The 21,061-nt window shown below is 37.6% G+C and overlaps 1 protein-coding gene across 2 annotated transcripts in view; it reads right to left on the bottom strand.

The window, feature by feature from the left end:
- LOC127450841 (rab11 family-interacting protein 4A-like) overlaps positions 1–21,061 on the bottom strand; it is an 82,226-nt gene that overhangs the window by 43,701 nt on the left and 17,464 nt on the right. For both annotated transcript variants that reach the window (XM_051715247.1, XM_051715248.1), the window contains exon 3: positions 16,904–16,989. In XM_051715247.1, coding sequence (XP_051571207.1) covers positions 16,904–16,989 — 86 coding nt within the window. The remainder of the gene's footprint in view (positions 1–16,903; positions 16,990–21,061) is intronic.

Genomic DNA, 21,061 nt, shown 5'->3' with positions numbered 1-21,061 from the left:
GAAAGATGCAGTTGTTATTTCAGCAGGTGTGGATGATCTCCACCTACTTCCTGTAGTCAGGTCTCAATGGACTCACAGTCATAGAAAATAAACATGAATACAATTTTCCCACAGTACCTGCTTGAACATGAAATGTGTTGTTAGACCATTATTACATAGTCAACTTGATTTTTACATTTCAGACTGATCAGACTGATCACACAATGAATCGAAAGGTTTGCTGCTGAAACTGGTCTGTGCTTAGCGAAAGTTGAATCACTGCGCCTCAAGTGGCCGAAGGTTGAAGTGTTCTTGAATATATGGGCACCTGTGAGGTTCAGTTGAAATGTTCACAGAGTGGCACTGAAAGCGAGTTCTATTTTCAGTTGTAAATGATGCAATACAGTCAACAGGAATGCATTTTTTAATAACTCTACTCACTTAACCAAACCCCAACCCTAAACCTAAGCATCAGTAAGAGTAAAAATTTAATTTTAGATCGAAAATGTAACCTCCGAATTGTGCTAACCATTGTTTATGTTATCACGATTACTTCCTGGTTCCCACAGGACAAAAACCTGCGTCTCTGAGGCTGCTTGCACGGTAGAGCTAGAGGGAAAGGTGAACATATTTAAATGGATGCAAAAATGCCTGATGGGGGATTAATTTTTGGAATCACCATGTCGATTTCCCATGTGATCATGTTGCACATTTTCTACTGAAAATGTGATTCATGCTTCGCTGTGCAAAAGTCATCACCACGATGCTAGTGTTGAGCATTGCTGTGCGGTTGCTAAGGTTTTATAAGTGGTTGTTATTATCTTTCTATCTGGTTGCTAGGGTGTTTTGGGTGGTTGTTAGGTCATTGATAGGTGACTGCTAGATGGTTCTGGTTGGCTGCTAGGTGGTTGCTCCCTTGGCCAAGTCAAAAGATCCCACCCACTGTTTCTATATATTATTCTGGTCCCTAGATCGCTCTGGTTCCTCATTCATTATAAGTCTGTGGAGTTTTTTGCCCATTGTATCGTCTGCAGGCAAAATCGTTGGTCGAATCACTTAGAAAAGTAATATCACACCTTTCACCAACAAGCAACACAATTTGAGGTGCCATACATATCTGTAGTGCAAACCATGTGGGGCGAGTTTTGCGTTAAAGTTTCATACTTTAGGGGCTTTTTCAGATTCCAATCCCCAAGTAAAATGAGCAAGAGTAATGATGATGCTGGACTTGAAGAGAGGAAATAAATAATATGCAGTATCAGTCAGGATTACTGTCTAGTACCCCAATATTGATGTATGACAGTATACATTTAGGTTATTAACTAAACCTGCTTTGCTGCATTAAAATGTGTGAGTGGTACATAACTGCAGGCTTTAATTTACTGTAGATAGTGAAGCCTCCCACTCTGTGTGCATATGAGCAGGGCTTTTATCTCTTCTAACCCTCTCTTTTCTCTTTCCCACTCTTGTCGTGATTGACAGCGCATAGATTAGGAGACTGCTGGAATTCTCTTAATGTGGTTCGTAGGAGAAAGAGGGGGAGAAAAGAGAATAAAAGAGGGGAGCAGGAGGGGGGTTGAGGTCACAAACAGTCCACTCTTTAGCAAAAGCAATGAGCCAAAAGGCATGAAATATGAGACAAATACATATGCTGACTGGACAACGGCAAATTAACAATAAGTAAAAACAAAATCCAAACAAATGCCAATAATTATAAAGTTTAAGATGCTTAACAAAAGCTTCAAATGTTCAAGTAGCTACCAGCACAAAGCAGGTTGGAAAAAGAAAAGGCAAGAAAGTGGGAGAGCGAGAGGCAGAAAGAATAGCCGGAGAGAACACAGTGAACAGGCTTGGCAGTTTGAGCACAGTGTGCATACAAATGATTGTATTCCTCCACTGTCAAACCAAAGCAATCAGATCTGCTAAAGAAACAACAAATAAGATAAACAGTTACTGCAAAAAGGCCGATATACATCAATACCAACAATGTCTACACAGCTGATGTATGAGAAGATCTCTGTGGTTGGCTGTGTCTATCTAACAATAGAGGACCACTATAACTGACTTTCAGAAGGAAGTGCCAAGTAGCATGGTGATGATGTAACATTGAGGTGAGAAGTTTGCAGAAATATCTGTTGAATCTGTTTCTATAAGACAAAGTGGACTGAGGTCACGTGCAAGTTTTGCAACTTTCCAGTGTCCCTATTAATCAATATGCAGTGCTGTACAAATGGCTCTAACAAAATTTACCACCAGTCAAAAGATTGGACACAAAACTTGACATCAATTTTGTAGACAATTTTAAAGAGTAAAATTCTATAAGGCTCCAGCTGTTAAATTATTCTAGCCCTCATAGATAATCTCTGTGACTCCCAGACACCTTCCCTGTATGACTGAACTAAAGGAAGGTGTTTGAGAATCCATAAACACCAACACAGGCAGGTCCTTTCCATCCACCATATTAACAATGCCCCAAACATTTTTGTTAAGCAAAGCACATTTAGAACAATGTGACATTCTAAAAATGTCAGAACGTGAAATTTTAGGGCATGCTGACTGAAATATGTAGAGTATATTTTAATCAAACAAGCTATTCTATCTAAAAAAAAACTGGGAAAGATAAATGTTTCAGTCATTAGACTAATTCCAAAGGGCCCCTTTTTCACAGAGGAGGGGCAAATAACAATAAAATCAATTCTGCCATCTTCACTCCATTAGTCCTACAGGTAACAGGCTGTGAAATTCAATCTCACATAGAGCTGTGTTGCTGTGATCTTGATGAAAGGAGCTCTGCAGAGCATGACAGTCAGAGCCTGGGGCTTCAACTCACACTGAAACATCTTCATCTCACACTGTTTGCTGTGCATCTCATTTCAACATCTGTCTGTGCTTGAAATGCCAATAGCATTTCAGTCAGTCAGTCTCTCTGTCTAACTATATATCTATCTTTCTATCCATCCATCCACATAATCCTATCCAACACTTAAAGTAGTCAACATGTGAATTAAAATAACTAAACTTCAAGCTGTACCAAACTTTCAGGCAAGGCTTTGTCAAACTTTCTTTTCTAGTTATCATTAATTCACTACTTAATTCAGTATTCTGAAGCAGAGACTATGGAGATGAAAATTAATTGATCATGTATTGCATGCACACAAGAAAATGTTGGAATTGGAGAAACAGTTGTGAAGGACTGTGAAAATGGTACACATGACTAAATAATAATTATAATAATTATAATTATAAAATGAAATAATTTCATATTTGAGTATAACTAACAAAGGAATGTAATTATCAATAATAGTTTAAGTCCTAGAATAACCTAGAGTCAAGCACAGGACCTTCAGTAATGTACCTGTATTTGACTGTACATTACTGGTACCGAACCGAGGTAGACGAAAGAGCAGAGTGTATTCTGTAAATGCTGCACAGATAAAGGTGTGTGTCTGGAGCTGTTTTCTGCTCTGTCCATCAGCAGACATTGAACCCTGCAGTAAAACTCTGTCTTTCTCTGCCTCTGCTTCAATGACAGTGAAGGATGTTCAGTCCAGACTTTCTCAATAACCAGCAGTAAAGTCTCTCTTACAATTCAGCTCAGTCCAGCAGCACACAGTATCTCTATCCTTCACAGTAATTTACAGTAAAGATATGACAACATATATTATAGACACTGATATCACAGACACTGATACTAAAGGCAAAAGGCTGAGATCCTTAATTTATTATGAGAATAAAGCTAAAAAGTTAAAGTAGACAATTCTTTATTTCAACAACGATGGGGAGTTTAAAAAGGGCAATGACCAGACCTTGACATACAGTATCATTCTTGCTCGCGCTCTGTCTTCTTTCTGTCTTTCAGTGCTGAGTGCTGTGATTATCCATCAGTGTAATAATCAATGTGACAGGCTCATTAGTGCTCTGACTCAACTCACAGAGGAACATCTCAGAGCTCAAACTCAAATCACGATTGACCTGTACCGAACACAATCCACAAACATACACGCATGTCCACACAAACACAGATGTCTCCAGACAAATCACAGCTCTAAATCGAACTAATGTAAAGTTGCTTTGAAGTATGAGGTTTCATTTGCTGTATCCTTATTAGACAAGATGGGCCTGAAGCATACAACTTTCATGAGAGCAGTGTTAAAAGTGCAGTCAGCAACAGGTGCCTTGCACCTTTTTAACCGTCTTGGTTCTAAAAGGATTTTTCAAATTCATTTTTCAGGGATTTCATGAAGTGCTTTATAAAAGAGTTCTAAGTCATGAACCAAACCAGCCAATTCCAAGGTGAATCACAAATGTATAAACTTTGATTTGAAGCAGACAAGTATTTGAAATTCAGACAAAAAGGTACAAGACTGTGTACTCAACGTCTGTCCTGAGGTAATGAACTACAATCCCATGAAGCATTACAAATGACACTGATTTAAAAACAATGGGAAAATATAATATTGTTGATTTAAAGTTGTTGAATATGAAAATAAAAAGAGTAAATTTTAAGTTTTGCAAAATATTCTGATATATACAAATATATATGTAGTTTGAGAGCGTGGGGAGATTTACTTGTTTACTTCAATTTTATTGCTTCATGGAGTGGGAGGACGCTGCAGAGCTTTTGGTGCACTTTTTATGCAACAATTTTCTGATTGTTGGATCAATTCTCTGCAGGATCACGAGTGTATAGTTCTTCATTCCAATATGAAACACAATTTTTAAAAAAGGAAGTTGAAATAATGTGGACTGATGGCTTCATCAGAAGAATATACCGTTGATTAACAACTTCAGAGCTCACCGTAGGTCTGTCTGTAAAGGTTTATAAGTTATTGTTAGTTATAAATTCCCCTATGGAAAAAATGAATAGGATTTTTACTTCTGGAACCCGACTGACGCGCTCATTTGTGTGATCAGACCACCGTTCTTTACTGACAGATCTGATTGACGGGGACCAGTCTGGATAAAGTAGAGGAAAACTGCCATTACGTCATAATGCATGTGGCACATGTATGAGAATAGCAGCTATTATAACATTATTTAAAAAAAACTAAATGTACATGCTGGTCCAATCCAGGGAAATAATCATGCCATAAGAATAAATCTGATGGTGTCAGTTTAATCATCATAGAAAATTAACATTTCGACGCTCTGGTGTTGCGGAAAGGGAGAGGGAGGGAAAGATAGAGAGAAGGCAAAAGAAAGAGAGAGAGAGAGAGAGAGAGAGAGAGCTGCAGAGCATATGCAGAAGATCAATGCAAGGATTGTGTCCTCTCTGTTCATTTGAAGTGCTAATCTAACAACTTTGCAGCACAGCACATAAAGAGCAAAGAGCAGTGTGGTAGCAGCATAATGTAGAGTTCATTTGCACCTCCTCACACGGCAGCCATCTCACAGATTTTTTTATAGCTCTAGTGTTAGCTTTTTTTAAATCGTGGTGCACAGTGGGAGGTATGCAGCAGATTTCCCTGATACCTGCACCACACTTTTTCCATTTGAACTGAAAGACATATAGTATACTGTAGAGCCGAGGAGGGCGGGGCCGGGCTGGAATGAGACACACCCGGTCCCCGGCCGCCTTTATCCCTCGCGCGCCCCATCAGGCTGATTGGGGACCGGGTGTGTCTCATTCCAGCCCGGCCCCGCCCTCCTCGGCTCTACATATACATTTCCTATAACTGCTGAAATGTACTCTAGCGTGATCAGCCTGTGCATGTGACGAATATGTGCCCATCTACCCCTGTGGTGAGCAAAATGTGCCACTAACATCCTTTCAGTACTGATAAATGGTTACATAGGGTGACCATACGTCCACTTTTTCCTGGACAGGTCCTTTTTTCGGACTTGAAAATAGCATCTGGCCGGGATTTCAAAATTGGCAACCTCTGTATGTGTATGCAAGCTTTACCCTATGTAAAGCTTGCACTTGCGTGTCAATGGCAAAAAAAAAAAAAGAACTACTGAAAATACTACTTTTACTGAATGTGACAAGCACAATACTTCAGCTAAAGGTGCATTTGTCATTAAATTTTGATCTTCAGGGAAGTACCTGCACACAGGAGGACTGAAAAGTAAATGGCCATTATTAAACATATCAGTGTTACTATTCATTAAATGTATTAAATGATGCATTGATGACTTTGTCACAAAGTCCCGGCATGTGCAGTTTTGAAACCACAGATCCTTGATTTCTTGCACAAAAAGTGACTGCAACAGATCTAGCTAAACGTAGATGGCACTTACCTCACAATGCTGCACTTTAGTGTGGCGGAATGTACCTATAGTTTATTGCACTTTTTTTGCCCATTTGTATTTTGTTTAATTCTTGGGGGCCAATCTAAAATCTTGCCTAGGGTGCCAGTAGAGTCTGGGATGGCCCTGACCGTGATTTTTTTTTGTTTTGCCGCATCCAGATATTCCACATAGCAAATTATCAAATCTAAATCAGCTTAATACTCAGGAAATCATCCTCACTGAGCATCTTAAGGTTGTTAACAAGAAATACTTATGGAAAGCTGACATGTGTTGTGGCATACTAAACCATATAACAAGTATTTTGCTAGTTTTTTTTAATAATTATTATGTATTATTATGTATGCTGATTTTATGACCTCATATTAGGAATACCCCACTGATAGTAAATGTTTACTATAATTGTTTTCTTAATTCCCCACAGCAAGGTTATTATAGTTTTGCATTTTCAAATTAGTTTTTATTTTATATTGTTTTCCAATTTGCTATAAATTTCAGTTTAGTTTTAGTTAGTTTCATTAATGATTTTTTGTTTTTGTTTTAGTTTAGTTTTTATTTTGTAAACACATTTCTATTTAGTTTTTATATTCAGTATTTTAGTTTCAGTTTTAGTTTTAGTAATTTATAGTTTTGCAGAGTTAACAGAACACTTCCAGAGTGTAGACCAAAGCAAGACATTTAAATTTAGCTTGGCAAATTTACACAATTCACTTAAAGCAACCCTTAAGAGCTGAATATTTGCACAGTTTACCAAAGTCTTTCTAGCAAGTCAGTTTACTCTCTGCCATTTTTGGAATGCTCTCAGGAGGCTATTTCCAGTCTTAGACAGTGCAGCTTCTATCTACTTGAATGGGGGAACACTGAAATCTCCAAGAAGGTTGGTCAAGATTGCGATTAAAGAACATATTTCAAATCTGCAGTAAAATCTGTAACCAATGGTATAATTAATTTAGCTTCTTTTGCTCGGACCACGCTAAAAAACGCTATTTTACAGGCTGGTTCAGCTAATGTGCATGCACGTTCTCAAGTTGAGCTCTCTTTCTAAAAGCTGATTGGCTATTTAACATGTGAGGTGGGACTTCCTTTCAACATTTGTTGGCAGTTAGGTGTTCCAATTTCTCCCGTTCATTTAAATAGAAGTGACAAGTCTCTGCTAGATAGTCTCTGAGTTTACTTAGCCCAAACATACTTCACGCAAGTACGCAAATGGAGACATGAGCGCTTCGCCAATGCATGGCCAACACATGGTCCCATTGTATATACATTACGTGCGCACTTGCGTTGCTCTGGCGATTACAAATCTTGGAACACAAGGGGGTGAAATGTTTTTTAGGCGCCACGAAACCAGATGTGGTGGAGTCAACACGTTGACAGTTGAGTAGTGTGCTTTTGTATTTGCTAAAAAGATGACAGAAAAATATGTTTGTATAATCTAAATTGTTCGGCAAGACTCTCCTCAAATTGATGCTCTGCCATGACAGTTGTTGATTAAAAGAAAAGAAAATCCGCTGTAGCGCCCTTTACGGCAATGCTGAGAATACAGCGCGTGCTTGCGTTAAGTTTTGAATTGCGCTCTGACACATTTCACAACACAACGACACGTGAAATCAAGCTTGCGTAGCAAGATGCGTCTGCGTTCACATAATAAAGTAGAGTATGCTTTTGCCTTTAGACTCAGCATACTTGTGCATAATAACAATAACATAATGGTTTGAGATTCAACAAAGTCACAAAGAACCAAACAAAAGCAAATCAAATGTACAAAAGTTAAACGTATGAAAAGTTCAAATGAACTCAAATTCATGTTAAACAATCTTGTTAAATTGTTGAGGATCACTGTACTGATGGTGGGTGCTCTGTCACTTTGTTTATATATTGTATGTTTACAAATACTGCATACAATACGTGTCTCGTATAGTCTTGAAATCCATGGTCATCTGTTAAATATAGTATGCTATTTATTCAACAGCGAAGCCAGAGGACGCTGCAGCACAGAAATGATCCAAATGTGGACATGAAGAAAAAAGTGTATTACATCAGACATGACCAGACTTCTTCATTCGGATCTTTACATACACACTCTGTATAAAGCGAATAATAATGATGAAAGATGTCATGAATATATACATGACTACAAAAATGTATGGTTTGTCAATATTTCCGAAGGGATGGCTGGTCTTTGTATACGTTTATTGAACAGTTCTGGATCTGGCACTGGACTCAGGCTGCATATTCTAGAAATACATAATGCTTTCTGCCTCATTCTATGAATGGAATCCATATGAGTTCAGTAAAAGAAGCTATAACAACTCGATGATGATTGAAAGCAGTAGAATATGTGTAATTTGCAATGTTTACATGTGCTAATGCTAACGCTAACACACTAGCGCTTTTGCCATAGTATTGCATCTGTTACCCCAGTATGTCAGCCTTCACCATATAGCAGGACCTGAAAATATTTATGGAAGATAGTGGAAATAAAATGTCATACTTGTTTTTAAATAAAGACTTTCCTACCAGCCATAATTCATGTATGAGTCGTCGTCATATATCAGTCTTTCAGAAACTGTTCAGTACCAGAGACCTGGAAGCCTACAGTTCATCCAAGGTCAATCTGAGGAGGAGTATTAAAGAAGCCAAATATAAATATAAGCTGCGGATAGAGGACGACTTTAGCAATCCCAACGCACGTGAACAGGAATTCACGCCCTCACAGACTACAAACCATCTAATAGCACCCCCCTCAAACACTGATGTCACCCTCCCTGACGAGCTCAACATCATTTACGCTTGCTTTGATCGTGAGAATACGGATCTATCAATTAAAGCTGAGCTGCTTCTTGATGACCTACCACTCACATTCTCTATCAGTGATGTAAATTCCACCCTGAGAAGGGTGAATATACGCAAAGTTGCAGGTCCTAATGGTATTCCAGACCGTGTACTCAGAGCCTGGCCCAAGCAGTTGTCCCCACTCGATTAAAAACAGCCACCATTGTACCAGTGCCAAACAATTCTTCTGCAGTGGCCCGGTGTTTTGAGAGGCTGGTCCACTCCCATCTGAAATCCTGCCTGCTCCAAACTTTGGATCCACATCAGTTTGCCTATCATCACAACAGTTCAACAGAGGATGCCATCACCACAGCTTTCCACTCTGCCCTGACCCACCTGGACAATAGCAACTCCTATGTTAGGATGCTATTTATTGATTTCAGTTCTGCCTTCAACACTGTCATCCTATCCAAGCTGATTTCCAAATTCACTCATCTTGGCATCAGTACCTCACTATGCAATTGGACTTTGGACATTCTTACAAACAGACAACAGTCTGTTAGGCTCCATAACCACTCCTCCTCTATCCTCACACTGAACAATGGTTTACCACAGGGCTGCGTGCTGAGCCCTCTTCCCTACTCCATCTTCACCTTCGACTGCAATCCGATGCATGGGTCTAACTCCATAATAAAGTTTGCAGATGACACCATGGTGGTAGGCCTGATCAGTGGTGACAACGAAACAGCTTACATTTATATTTTTTTATATTTCTGCATTTGGCAGATGCTTTTATCCAAAGCGACTTACAGTGCCCTTATTACAGGGACAATCCCCCAGGAGCAACCTGGAGTTAAGTGCCTTGCTCAAGGACACAATGTTGGTGGCTGTGGGGATTGAACCAACAACCTTTTGCTTACCAGTTCAGTGCTTTAGTCCACTACGCCACCACCACTCCACTCCGCTTACAGGGAAGAGGTTCAACACCTGGCAGAGTGGTGCACTGACAACAACTTCGCTCTCAACACTCAAATGACCAAGGAGCTCATTGTGAACCACGGGAGGACAAGGCGAGGCTGCGCACACACCCCCATCTACATCAACGGGGCCGAAGTAGAGTGTGTGTCCAGCTTCAAGTTCCTTGGTGTTCACATCTCTAAAGATCTTTCCTGGGCCTTCAACACATCCACTCTCAACAAGAAAGAACATCAGCACCTTTACTTCCTTAGGAGACTAAGGAAAGTGCACCTGTCTGCTCAGATCCTGGCAAACTTTTACCGCTGCACCACTGAAAGCATCCTAACAAACTGCACAACAGTGTGGTATGGTAACTGCACTGTCTCGGATCAGAAAGCCCTCCGGCGAGTGGTGAAAACCTCCTAGCACATCACTGGAGCCCAACTTCCCTCCATCAGGGACAGTCATCATAAACGCTGCATACGAAGGGTGAGAAGTATCATCATTGACACCTCTCACCCAAACCACAAAATGTTTACCCCTCTTCCATCTGGAAAACGCTAAAGGAGTCTCCGCTGTCGAACCAGCAGACTCAGAAACAGCTTTTTCCCTTCAGCTGTCAGGCTGCTGAACACAGAACTCAAAAACAATTGCAATTTCTACCTCATTCAGTACCAAATCACCTTCTGTATATACTATTACTTATTTGCACTGACTGGTCTACCATCTGAATCTTACATATGCACTTTAACAAAGTTTATAATACATTCATATACTGTATATGCATACAGTATATATATATATACACACAGTACTGTGCAAAAGTTTTAGGCACTTAAGATGTTTCACAAAACATTTGTCTGAAGATGGTTATTTATATCTTCAGCTTTAGTGTATCAACAGGAAAAATACATTTTAGACTCCCAAACATTACTTTTGCAAATAGAAAAGATTAGAATAGAAGAACAGGGCACTCTGCAAGAGATGGCATTGCCCCCACAGAGCCCCTCACTGAACATCGAGTCAGTCTGGGATTACACGAAGAGACAGAAGCAATTGAGACAGCCAAAATAGATTGAAGAACTTTGGTGAAAGAAACTTGGTACATCCTATCTGCCAACAACCAAGAAAAACTGTGTCCAGGTGTACCTAGGAGAATTGGGGCTGTTTTAAAGACAAAGGTGGCCACACCAAATATTGATTTAGCTTTTTTATGTTTACTGGACTTTGTATTATGTTAATTGATAAATGAAAACTATTTATGGCATTATTTTTGAAGACATCCTCACTATGCAACATTTTTCACAAGTGCCTAAAACTTTTACACAGTACTGTGTGTGTGTGTATATATATATATATATATATATATATATATATATATATATATATATATATATATATATATATATATATATATATTTTTTTTTTTTTTTTTTTTTTTTTTTTTTGAAGTCAGAAGTTTACATACACTTAGGTTGAAGTCATTAAAACCAATTTTTTTTAACCACTCCACAGATTCCAAATTAGCAAACTATAGTTTTGGCAAGTCGTTTAGGACATCTACTTTCTGCATGACATGAGTAACAATTGTTTACAGACAGATTGTTTCACTTTTAATTGACTATATCACAATTCCAGTGGGTCAGAAGTTTACATACACTAAGTTTACTGTGCCTTTAAGCAGCTTGGAAAATTCCAGAAAATTATGTCAAGCCTTTAGGTAATTAGACAATTAGCTACTGATAGGCTAATTGGAGTCAATTGGAGGTGTACCTGTGGATGTATTTTAAGGCCTAACTTCAAACTCAGTGCCTCTTTGCTTGAGATCATGGGATAATCAAAAGAAATCAGCCAAGACTTCAGAAAAAATTGTGGACCACCACAAGTCTGGTTCATCCTTGGGAGCAATTTCCAAACGCCTGAAGGTACCACGTTCATCTGTACAAACAATATTTCGCAAGTATAAACACCATGGGACCATGTAACCATCATACCGCTCAGGAAGGAGATGCATTCTGTCTCCTAGAGATGAACGTAGTTTGGTGAAAAAAGTGCAAATCAATCCCAGAACAACAGCAAAGGACCTTGTGAAGATGCTGGAGGAAACAGGTAGACGAGTATCTATATCCACAGTGAAACGAGTCCTATATCGACATAACCTGAAAGGCTGCTCAGCAAGGAAGCCAATGCTCTAAAACCGCCATAAAAAAGCCAGACTACACTTTACAAGTGCACATGGGGAAAAAGATCTTACTTTTTGGAGAAATGTCTTCTGGTCTGATGAAACAAAAATGTAGGAAAAAGGGCGAGGCTTGCAAGCCGAAGAACACCATCCAAACCGTGAAGCATGGGGTGGCAGCATCATGTTGTGGGGGTGCTTTGCTGCAGGAGGGACTGGTGCACTTCACAAACTAGATGGCATCATGAGGACGGAAAATTATATGGATATATTGAAGCAAAATCTCAAGACACCAGCCAGGAATTTAAAGCTCGGTCGCAAATGGGTCTTCCAGATGGACAATGACCCCAAGCATACCTCCAAAGTTGTGGCAAAATGGCATAAGGACAACAACGTCAAGGTATTGGAGTGGCCATCACAATGCCCTGACCTCAATCTGATAGAAAATTTGGCAAAACTGAAAAAGCGTGTGCGAGCAAGGAGGCCTACAAATCTGACTCAGTTACACCAGTTCTGTCTGGAGGAATGGGCCAAAATTCCAGCAACTTATTGTGAGAAGCTTGTGGAAGGCTACCCAAAATGTTTGACCCAAGTTAAACAATTTAAAGGCAATGCTACCAAATACTCTCAAAGTGTATGTAAACTTCTGACCCACTGGGAATGTGATGAAAGAAATAAAAGCTGAAATAAATCACTCTCTCTACTATTATTCTGACATTTCACATTCTTAAAATAAAGTAGTGATCCTAACTGACATAAGACAGGGAATGTTTTCTACAATTAATTGTCAGGAATTGTGAAAAACTGAGTTTAAATGTATTTTGCTAAGGTGTATGTATACTTCTGACTTCATATATATTCTGACTTGTATATACAGTATATATATATATATATATATATATATATATATATATATATATATATATATATATATATATATATAATAGCATACATAACTATTTGCACTTCTGGTAGATGCTTCTGTATTTCATTGGCTCTGTACTGTACTCTGCACAATGACAATAAAGTTGAATCTATCTAATCAGCTTAGCTAACCTCAAGTGCATTACATGCCACAACGCCATCTGCAGGTATTCACCTAAACAGCCCAATAGTGTATGACTCTGTGGCTCTGATTATGAACATATCTCAAACACCCACACAGGTCAGATTTTTCCGCCATGTGATTAGTGATTACAAAAACGATAATTTATTTTTGATAATTATTATTTTATTTCATTTAGTTTTTTAATAACTGCTGTTAGTTAAGTTTAGTTTTAGTTTTTCATTTATTTTGAAGTATTTATTTTATTTCAGTTTACAAAAATGTTTTTAATCAATAATTTTAGTTTTCGTTTTAGTTTACAAAAATAACCTTGCCCACAGGGAATTAAGAAAGTACCATCATGTCCAATATTAATTGAGAGACTAAATGGAATATTCACACTTTAAAAAGTTAACTAATCACTCTGCAGGACCTCTGAATCTTTTTTTTTAAATGGTGAATAAATTAAATCAAATGGTGACCAGTTACAGCAACTAAGATATACATTTTCCCTTATACATTCATATACATTTTAACCTAAATATTTATGTAGATTTAAAAAAGGGACATTTTATGCAACAACCATGAAAGACATGCTGGGAGGCACCATACAAAGCAGGTCTCTAGATCTCTGGATCTCTGGATCTCTAGATCTCAATCTCTCTCTCTCTCTCTCTCTCTCTCTCTCTTTTTTACTGTTCACAAATTTTTCGTCTGAACATTACTATCTAATTACTGTCTCTTAAAATGATTGATCACATGATGTATGAAGTTAATTGTCACATTCCCAGTGTCACTGAATCTGTATCTCTCTCAAATTGTGGAGGAGCTCTGAGCATCAGGCAGCTGCAGGTGCACACACAAACACTTAACAGAGGTCTGTTTGCTGTTACTGCAGTGTTGAATATCCACTGGGACGCTGTTATCCAGCTTCAATACAAAATCTTCTCTCTCAAATTCACTGTATGATGCTGACTGTAAAAGGTCTCTCAGAACCCTCCATGCATGACTGTAATGATTAATGAGCTGTCTTAGATTACATTGGACGATACGAGTGGAATTAAACCAGTATACTGCATGTCTAGCAATATATGTGCATAATATAATTCTTGATGAAAATAATATTTTTTAAAAACAACTCACATTTATATAATAAAATCTCCAGAGTGTTGTGGCAGGTTTGAAATGCTATTTCCATCTTTGTGTTGATCTACAGTAAATGCATTTCATATCTTTTCAAATACTGACCCCTAGTGAAGTTGCTAATACAGTTACAATAAGCTGCTTTATTCCAACATTAGAAACAGCTCTGTTATGTTAAGCACACTCACAGCAGTAAAAGATTTATCTTCTGATAGACTAGAATGAGTAAATCCACAATACATAATAAATAGGCCTACCATCAGTGAAAGCCCAAAAGTTGGTGTTACAACCAATCTGCACAAAAAGTAAACAAGTCAGAATGAAGTTTCTAATAAAAAATTGGATGGAAAATAACCCTCCATTCTGCTAAATGTCAAACAGTATAAAAAGCATAGCTGTACAACAGAAAGCAGACACTGTTTCTGGACGGATCCATAAAATGGTAAAAACTGAGATTTATGCCCTAGCGGAGCTGAGATTTATCCCCTATCAGATTTTAAAACTAGATTTTTAGTTTTAGTTATTTAAAAAGATAAAGATTGTAAATTCAAATCAATTTATCTGCTAAAAGTTTTTCAATTATTAATTAATTTATTTTTAATTATTGATATTTATTCAAAGCCAACTGACATAGACTTTAATTTCTAATTTTGATTTCATTGGGTCTTTAAGAGTGCTAATAATATTAAAAAGAGTGCTTAATAATAATAACATAATAATACATAATAATACATGTGTGTTTCTTATAGGTGTGTGTATGTCAGAGATTTCCTCAACTCTGTTTGTTAGTTTGACTGACAGATCCATTGAGTCATACTCAGTATGTTGACACCAGCCATTATAACTTCTCGTGTCAGGTTATGTTTTACAGGGCTTTAACAGTAACTCAAGCAGCAGCCTGTATAACAGTGGCCGTATGGATTGCTGTGTGTTGTGTGAGTGAGAGCTGTGCATTACAATTCACTGTAATCCATCAAGTTCACACAAGCCAGGCACTGAGTCTGTACTACTGATCTGGGAAGAAAGGGAAGGTCGTTCCCTGTTATACTGGAGAACAATAGATTCCTCTCCCTGTTAAGTGTCCTAATGCATTCAGACACACTGCCAACAGAATAACAGACCTCACAAGTCTTCTCTGGAATGGAACATTACATTATCCTTTTAGAACTGACACTGCAGGTAATAAAATGCAAGTCAAACCCCACAATCCAGAAATGTAGCTACACAAATCTGATCATGAGCTTGGAACATTTCAGAGGAAGCAGCTATTGACAGTTAAGGGGCTGGTTGAAACATACAGACATGCCATTTTTACCATGCTTTGGTGGTTCCTCTAAAATAAAGGATACTTTCAGTTCTGGGAAGCTGTGGTGTTAAAGGGATAGTTCACCCAAGAATGAATATCCTCTCATAATTTTCTCACCCTCCTAGCATCCCAGATGCATATAACTTTCTTTCTTCTGAGAACACAAATTAAGAATTAAAAAATATATATTTCAGCTCTGTAGGTCCTCACAGTGGAAGTGAATGGGTGCCAACATGTTGAAGCTGCAAAATCCACATAAAGGGAGCATAAATATTGATTTTTTTCTCACCCACACCTATCATATCTCTTCTGATTTAACCACTGGAGTCATCTGGATTACTTTTATGTTGCTCTTATGTGGATTTTGAAGCTTCAAAGTTTTGGCACTCATTCACTTGCATTGTATGGACCAACAGAGCTGAGATATTCTTCTAAAAATCTTCTTTGTGTTCAGCAGATGAAAGAAAGCCATACACATATGGGATGGCATGAGGGTGAGTAAATTATGAGAGAATTTTCATTTTTGGGTGAACTGTTCCTTTAACTGCCTCTACATAATGCAATTACACGAGCACAATAAAAACAAGCATGTGTGCACATTCCAAAGCAAAATCCAGCCTGAACTGAAACCTATGGATCACACATTTCAGCCTGTTCTGAGCTGACCATAGTCACCGTAATGTGAAGTATTACCAATTGAAACGGGATAGTCAACAATGAGGACAAAATGTGGGACAGGGGCTGATTTTATCTATTGTGAATCATCTGCATTGTGAAAAGTGGGCGTTCCATATCATAATGGTGCAAGACCTCAACGTTAGTTTGCTAAAACAATGCATAAATAGCTTTTTGGCAATTGGTTAACATTATCCAATAACGTGTGCAGCCTACAGTATGTGACATCAGTGGAAAAGGAAAGTTGTTTCAGCAGAGGAGCAAGATATTACATTTTGATTAAAGATTAAGAAGATAAAAAGTTATTTTGAATAACATGCACCAATTAATATTCCACACACAAATATATATATATATATATATATATATATATATATATATATATATATATATATATATATATATATATATATATAAATAAATAGGGTATATTTATTTTTTATTTAGATTTTTACATTTACTTTTTAAAATATTGTGATATCTGATTCTCACAAAAAAGGGAAAACCTCAGTATATCAGTAACAAATACACTGGTCTAATTGGACATGTTGAAAAGAAAACACCAACACAAGAAGCCAAAAACTCAAAATCTGCTTACCTGATAGTAATAGCCATTGTCTGTCTGATACGGCTGTACTCCGATGTTGGGTGTCCCAAGAACAGTTTTCAGGATTTCCTCACAGCCTGGACCCCAGGGAAAGAAATATTTTGCAAGATATTAATCCCAAATGTGTGTGTGTGTGTGTGTGTATGTGTGTATATATATATATATATTCCTGGAGGATCTACATCATCGAGTTGTAATGAGAATTTCCTTGAACATTTCAAGAACATAGGATGTGTGATAACACTACAATAAGGTTCCTTTTGTTAACATTAGATAATGCATTAGGTATCATGAACAAGCAATGAACAAAATATTTTTTACAGCATTTATTAATCTTTGTTAATCTTTGTTAATAAAAATACAACTGTTCATTGTTAGTTCGTAGTGCATTTACTAATGTTAAAAATACAACTTTTGATTTTAAAAATGTATTAGTATATTAGCTAAGATTAATAAATACTGTAAAAGTATTGTTCATTACTAACGTTCATGTTAACTAATGTTAATAACTAATGTTGTTAACAAATGTTAACAAACGGAACGGTCACACTTTATATTAGGTGCCTTTAACTACTATGTAGTAACATTGAAATTCATACAATACAACATATATTCACATTTGGTGCTACTGAGGATGAGGTACAGGTAGGTTGAGAAGCAGGGGTTGGCTTAGGGTTGCGGTTAGGGGTTAGAGTTAGGTTTTAGTGTAAGGGTTGGGTTAGGGGTAAAGTTAACAGTGTAACTACAAATGTAATTAAATGCAGGTACTTTAAATGTAAGTGCAATGCAACAACACATATGTACATAATAAGTGCACTTATCAAATGCTTAAGTACATAGTAGTTAAAGACACCTAATATAAAGTGGGACCAATGGAACCTTAATTTAAAGTGTTACAGGATGTGTTTTGTGCAAGTACAAATTAGAATCTGGCTATTGATGAAGCTTGCATCATTGCTACTATATTAGTTTAAAAGGATTTTCATTTATCCATTTACTTTTTATTTGGAAAAAAGTTGTTTGTTGGATATAAGTTTGTGAATGTGACTTTCTCATTTAGAAACTGCAGCCATTGTGAGCATAAATCGGCCCCTGTCACTTTTAATTCAAGTATGAAGTTTTATTTTAATATATTTAGGCCTTCTTTGCTCCATTTGATGGAGAGTCAGACATATATCTAGATCCACATTTTTAAAAATAGTGAAAGCTAAACACTGGATATTATGTTTGAAAGGGGAATTGTTCTTTTAGAAGGTTGACTACATTTATTCACACACAGAGGGCTTTCACACATACACAAACACAGACCAACCCATCTGCAGAAATACAACAGGCTAAGTAAAATGGCATGAATAAATAACATGCTGAGAGAGGCAGTGAAGGGCAGCTGAGGCCTGGCCCATATTTATAGTAACAAAGAGTGAAGTGTAGCAAAGGCTCAGTGCTCTGTGTGACATCTCATGTTGGCCACAGCTCGGCTTGGCTCTGAGAATGTCCCAAATGGGAACATATTGTGGGCAATACATAAATATGTAAAGATGTGCACAAATGGCTGAACAGTAAGCAATAGCAATTCTAGCTTGTATGGCGCACTGGGCGAAACCCCCCCCCCCCCCCCCAATGTAGTGGTGGACTTCAGGGCGCCAACTTGTCTGTGTGGGCGCCTTGTACCGCCACCGGCAAGATGCCGCTTCTGACACCCGCCACTGACAGTGATGCCAAAGACAGACTGATGGAAAAATTGTGGCACAATCCTGCATATTAAAAGTAAACCACATACATAAACACAGTCTTCTTATGGACTACAATAAGACATACAATACATGTGGTCCCAAAAAGAATTAGGACTCTTAAGCCACACTTAACTCCTTTGCATTATATAAGAAAATGTCAAACCAAGTGGCATTTATACAGCACAAACACACTTTTCAAGCTAAACAAGACAGATTATATTGCTCAAAATTAAGTTTCTTTCTCGTTGTCAAACTTTGTGGAACATGTCTACAAACATACAAGGACACCTATGTGAAATTCTTCATACATTCACCAAAAATCATCATGAAACCAGTTGGTTAAAAGTTATTGCAAAAATAGCTCTGAAAAGTGCAGTTAGTAATAAGAAAAGTTCTAGCATAATTTGTGTGCAGATGCCACTTGGTTTGATATTTTGTTTCTAATGCAGTGACGTTCATATTTTTTCATGTGTGAATTAATTGTCCAAAAGTGTCCGAAAACTTTTGGGGGCCTCTGTATTTCCTTTGTAGACACATGTTGTGTTTTCTTGGTTTGCGTGCTGGGGATCAGGGATTGGGTGATTCATTAGGGACAAAGAAGTGAGTGGGAAGACCATTGGGGCTCATTAAACACAGGGCACTAGGGGCTGTGGGCCTGTAGCCCATTTGGCCTGCCTGCTTCTCAACAGCATCCTGCCTGTCCTCTTTAGCCCCTTCCGTAGAGCACTGGCACAAAGACGTGGCACCCTGGTCCCATGTCTGTTGGTGTCCTGCCTGTACAGCTGCCAGGTTTGTGCTTCACAAGTCTGCCAAGCAGCATGAGAGTCCATGGCTAACAAAGGTACTGCCAACTGTGCTCTTAATGAGAGTGAAATAGTCCTCTTACAGAAGAGCTAGAGTGCTCATCTAGAAAAGCAATACTGTCCTAAAACAGCTATAATTCATAGAAAAAATTGATTGCTAAGATTACTGACCTGTGATTACACACAGCCACTATGTCTAAAAGCAATGCTTGACACTATAATCAGGAATAACATCCCCAACTTTTTAACTGAGCGGCACAACCCACACAAACTACTGAATTATCATACTGTCATTGTATGGGGAAATGTTTCAAAGACAGGCTAATTACAAGTCTGATAACAAGTTAATCAAAGGCACACAGAGAGATGCTCCTACTTTTGATGTTCAAATGTTGTTATTTTCAATTAGGCAGATCAAGAGTGTTTAGCGGTGAAGCAGAGATCTGTAATCACATTCTGCCCACTCAGACAGAGTCTATTCATTATCGCTTACATTTAGATAAATACAGAGTTAACATTGTTGGGATTCTACCAGCATCAGGAGTGGATGTAAAATGCTAAAAAGGTTAACTGTTAAATCATTGATCATGAAACTCATGTAGAGCAGTTCCCCACGTGTCTATCTGTCTTTGGATTCTTCAGATTAATTGTTTAACAAAGTAATAATACTGGACTGGAGATTAAATTGCATTTATTTTGGGAATGATGCAAAACAATTTAGGGGCATCATATGAAGTGTCTGTCTGAAGGAACAAGATGTCTAGCCATTATCTCTGGGGACTTTTTCAGTTTGGCACACTTGTGCTTAACGTTACAGCTGTGTGTGACAGAACAAAAGACATGTGCTCTGTTTTTGACATTATAGTGTGGATATTTAGGGCTGAAAGGAAGGTACAGTGGCCCCAAAACGTATTTGGACACTTAAGCTACATTTAAAAATGCATGGATGTCTTTGCATTGTGTAACAATATATCAAAGCAAGTGTCATTTATTTCAAAGACAGTACAAGCATACTTGTCAACCATTTCACATTAAGAAGTTTGTTTCAAATTGTAAAACAATACTGTTCAAAGACAAATGTCTTTAGACACTTGCAGTTTTCAAATGTTAGTTGAACATCTCCATAGGTCATGTAAAAAACTAAACCTGTGGTTACTCTGCTAGAACACGTAAACTTGAGGCATACATCAGACAGGTGAACTTCATACATGTAAACTTATGAGAACTGACTTCATACATCCTCTAAACATTACCTTACCTGTTAGTTAAAACCAATGAAAAAATAGTTGAAAAAAGTGAAGTTGGTTCTGAGAAAATCTCTATCATTTAATTGCTTTGATATTTTGTATCTAATGTAATGAAATACATATATTTTTAACTGTGAATTAAGTGTCCCTAATTGTCAAATACTTTTTGGGACCACTATACAGTATGTTCTGTGGGATTTTTTCATCCTAAATAAGGCAATACAAAGTCTTGTGGTTAAATCGTAATAGAAGTAAATGCATATTCATGTTTGCTCAAGGATGTTGCTGTGTTCTTAACTCATCTTTATTTATATAGCACTTTTTAAATGTTTATGTTATCCAAAGTGCTTCACAATTTTTGTGGAA

The sequence above is a fragment of the Myxocyprinus asiaticus genome, chromosome 13 (assembly GCF_019703515.2).
Source record: "Myxocyprinus asiaticus isolate MX2 ecotype Aquarium Trade chromosome 13, UBuf_Myxa_2, whole genome shotgun sequence".
NCBI lineage: Eukaryota > Metazoa > Chordata > Actinopteri > Cypriniformes > Catostomidae > Myxocyprinus > Myxocyprinus asiaticus.
Note: the sequence above shows the minus strand (reverse complement) of the source record. Positions and strands in the feature narration are given on the sequence as shown.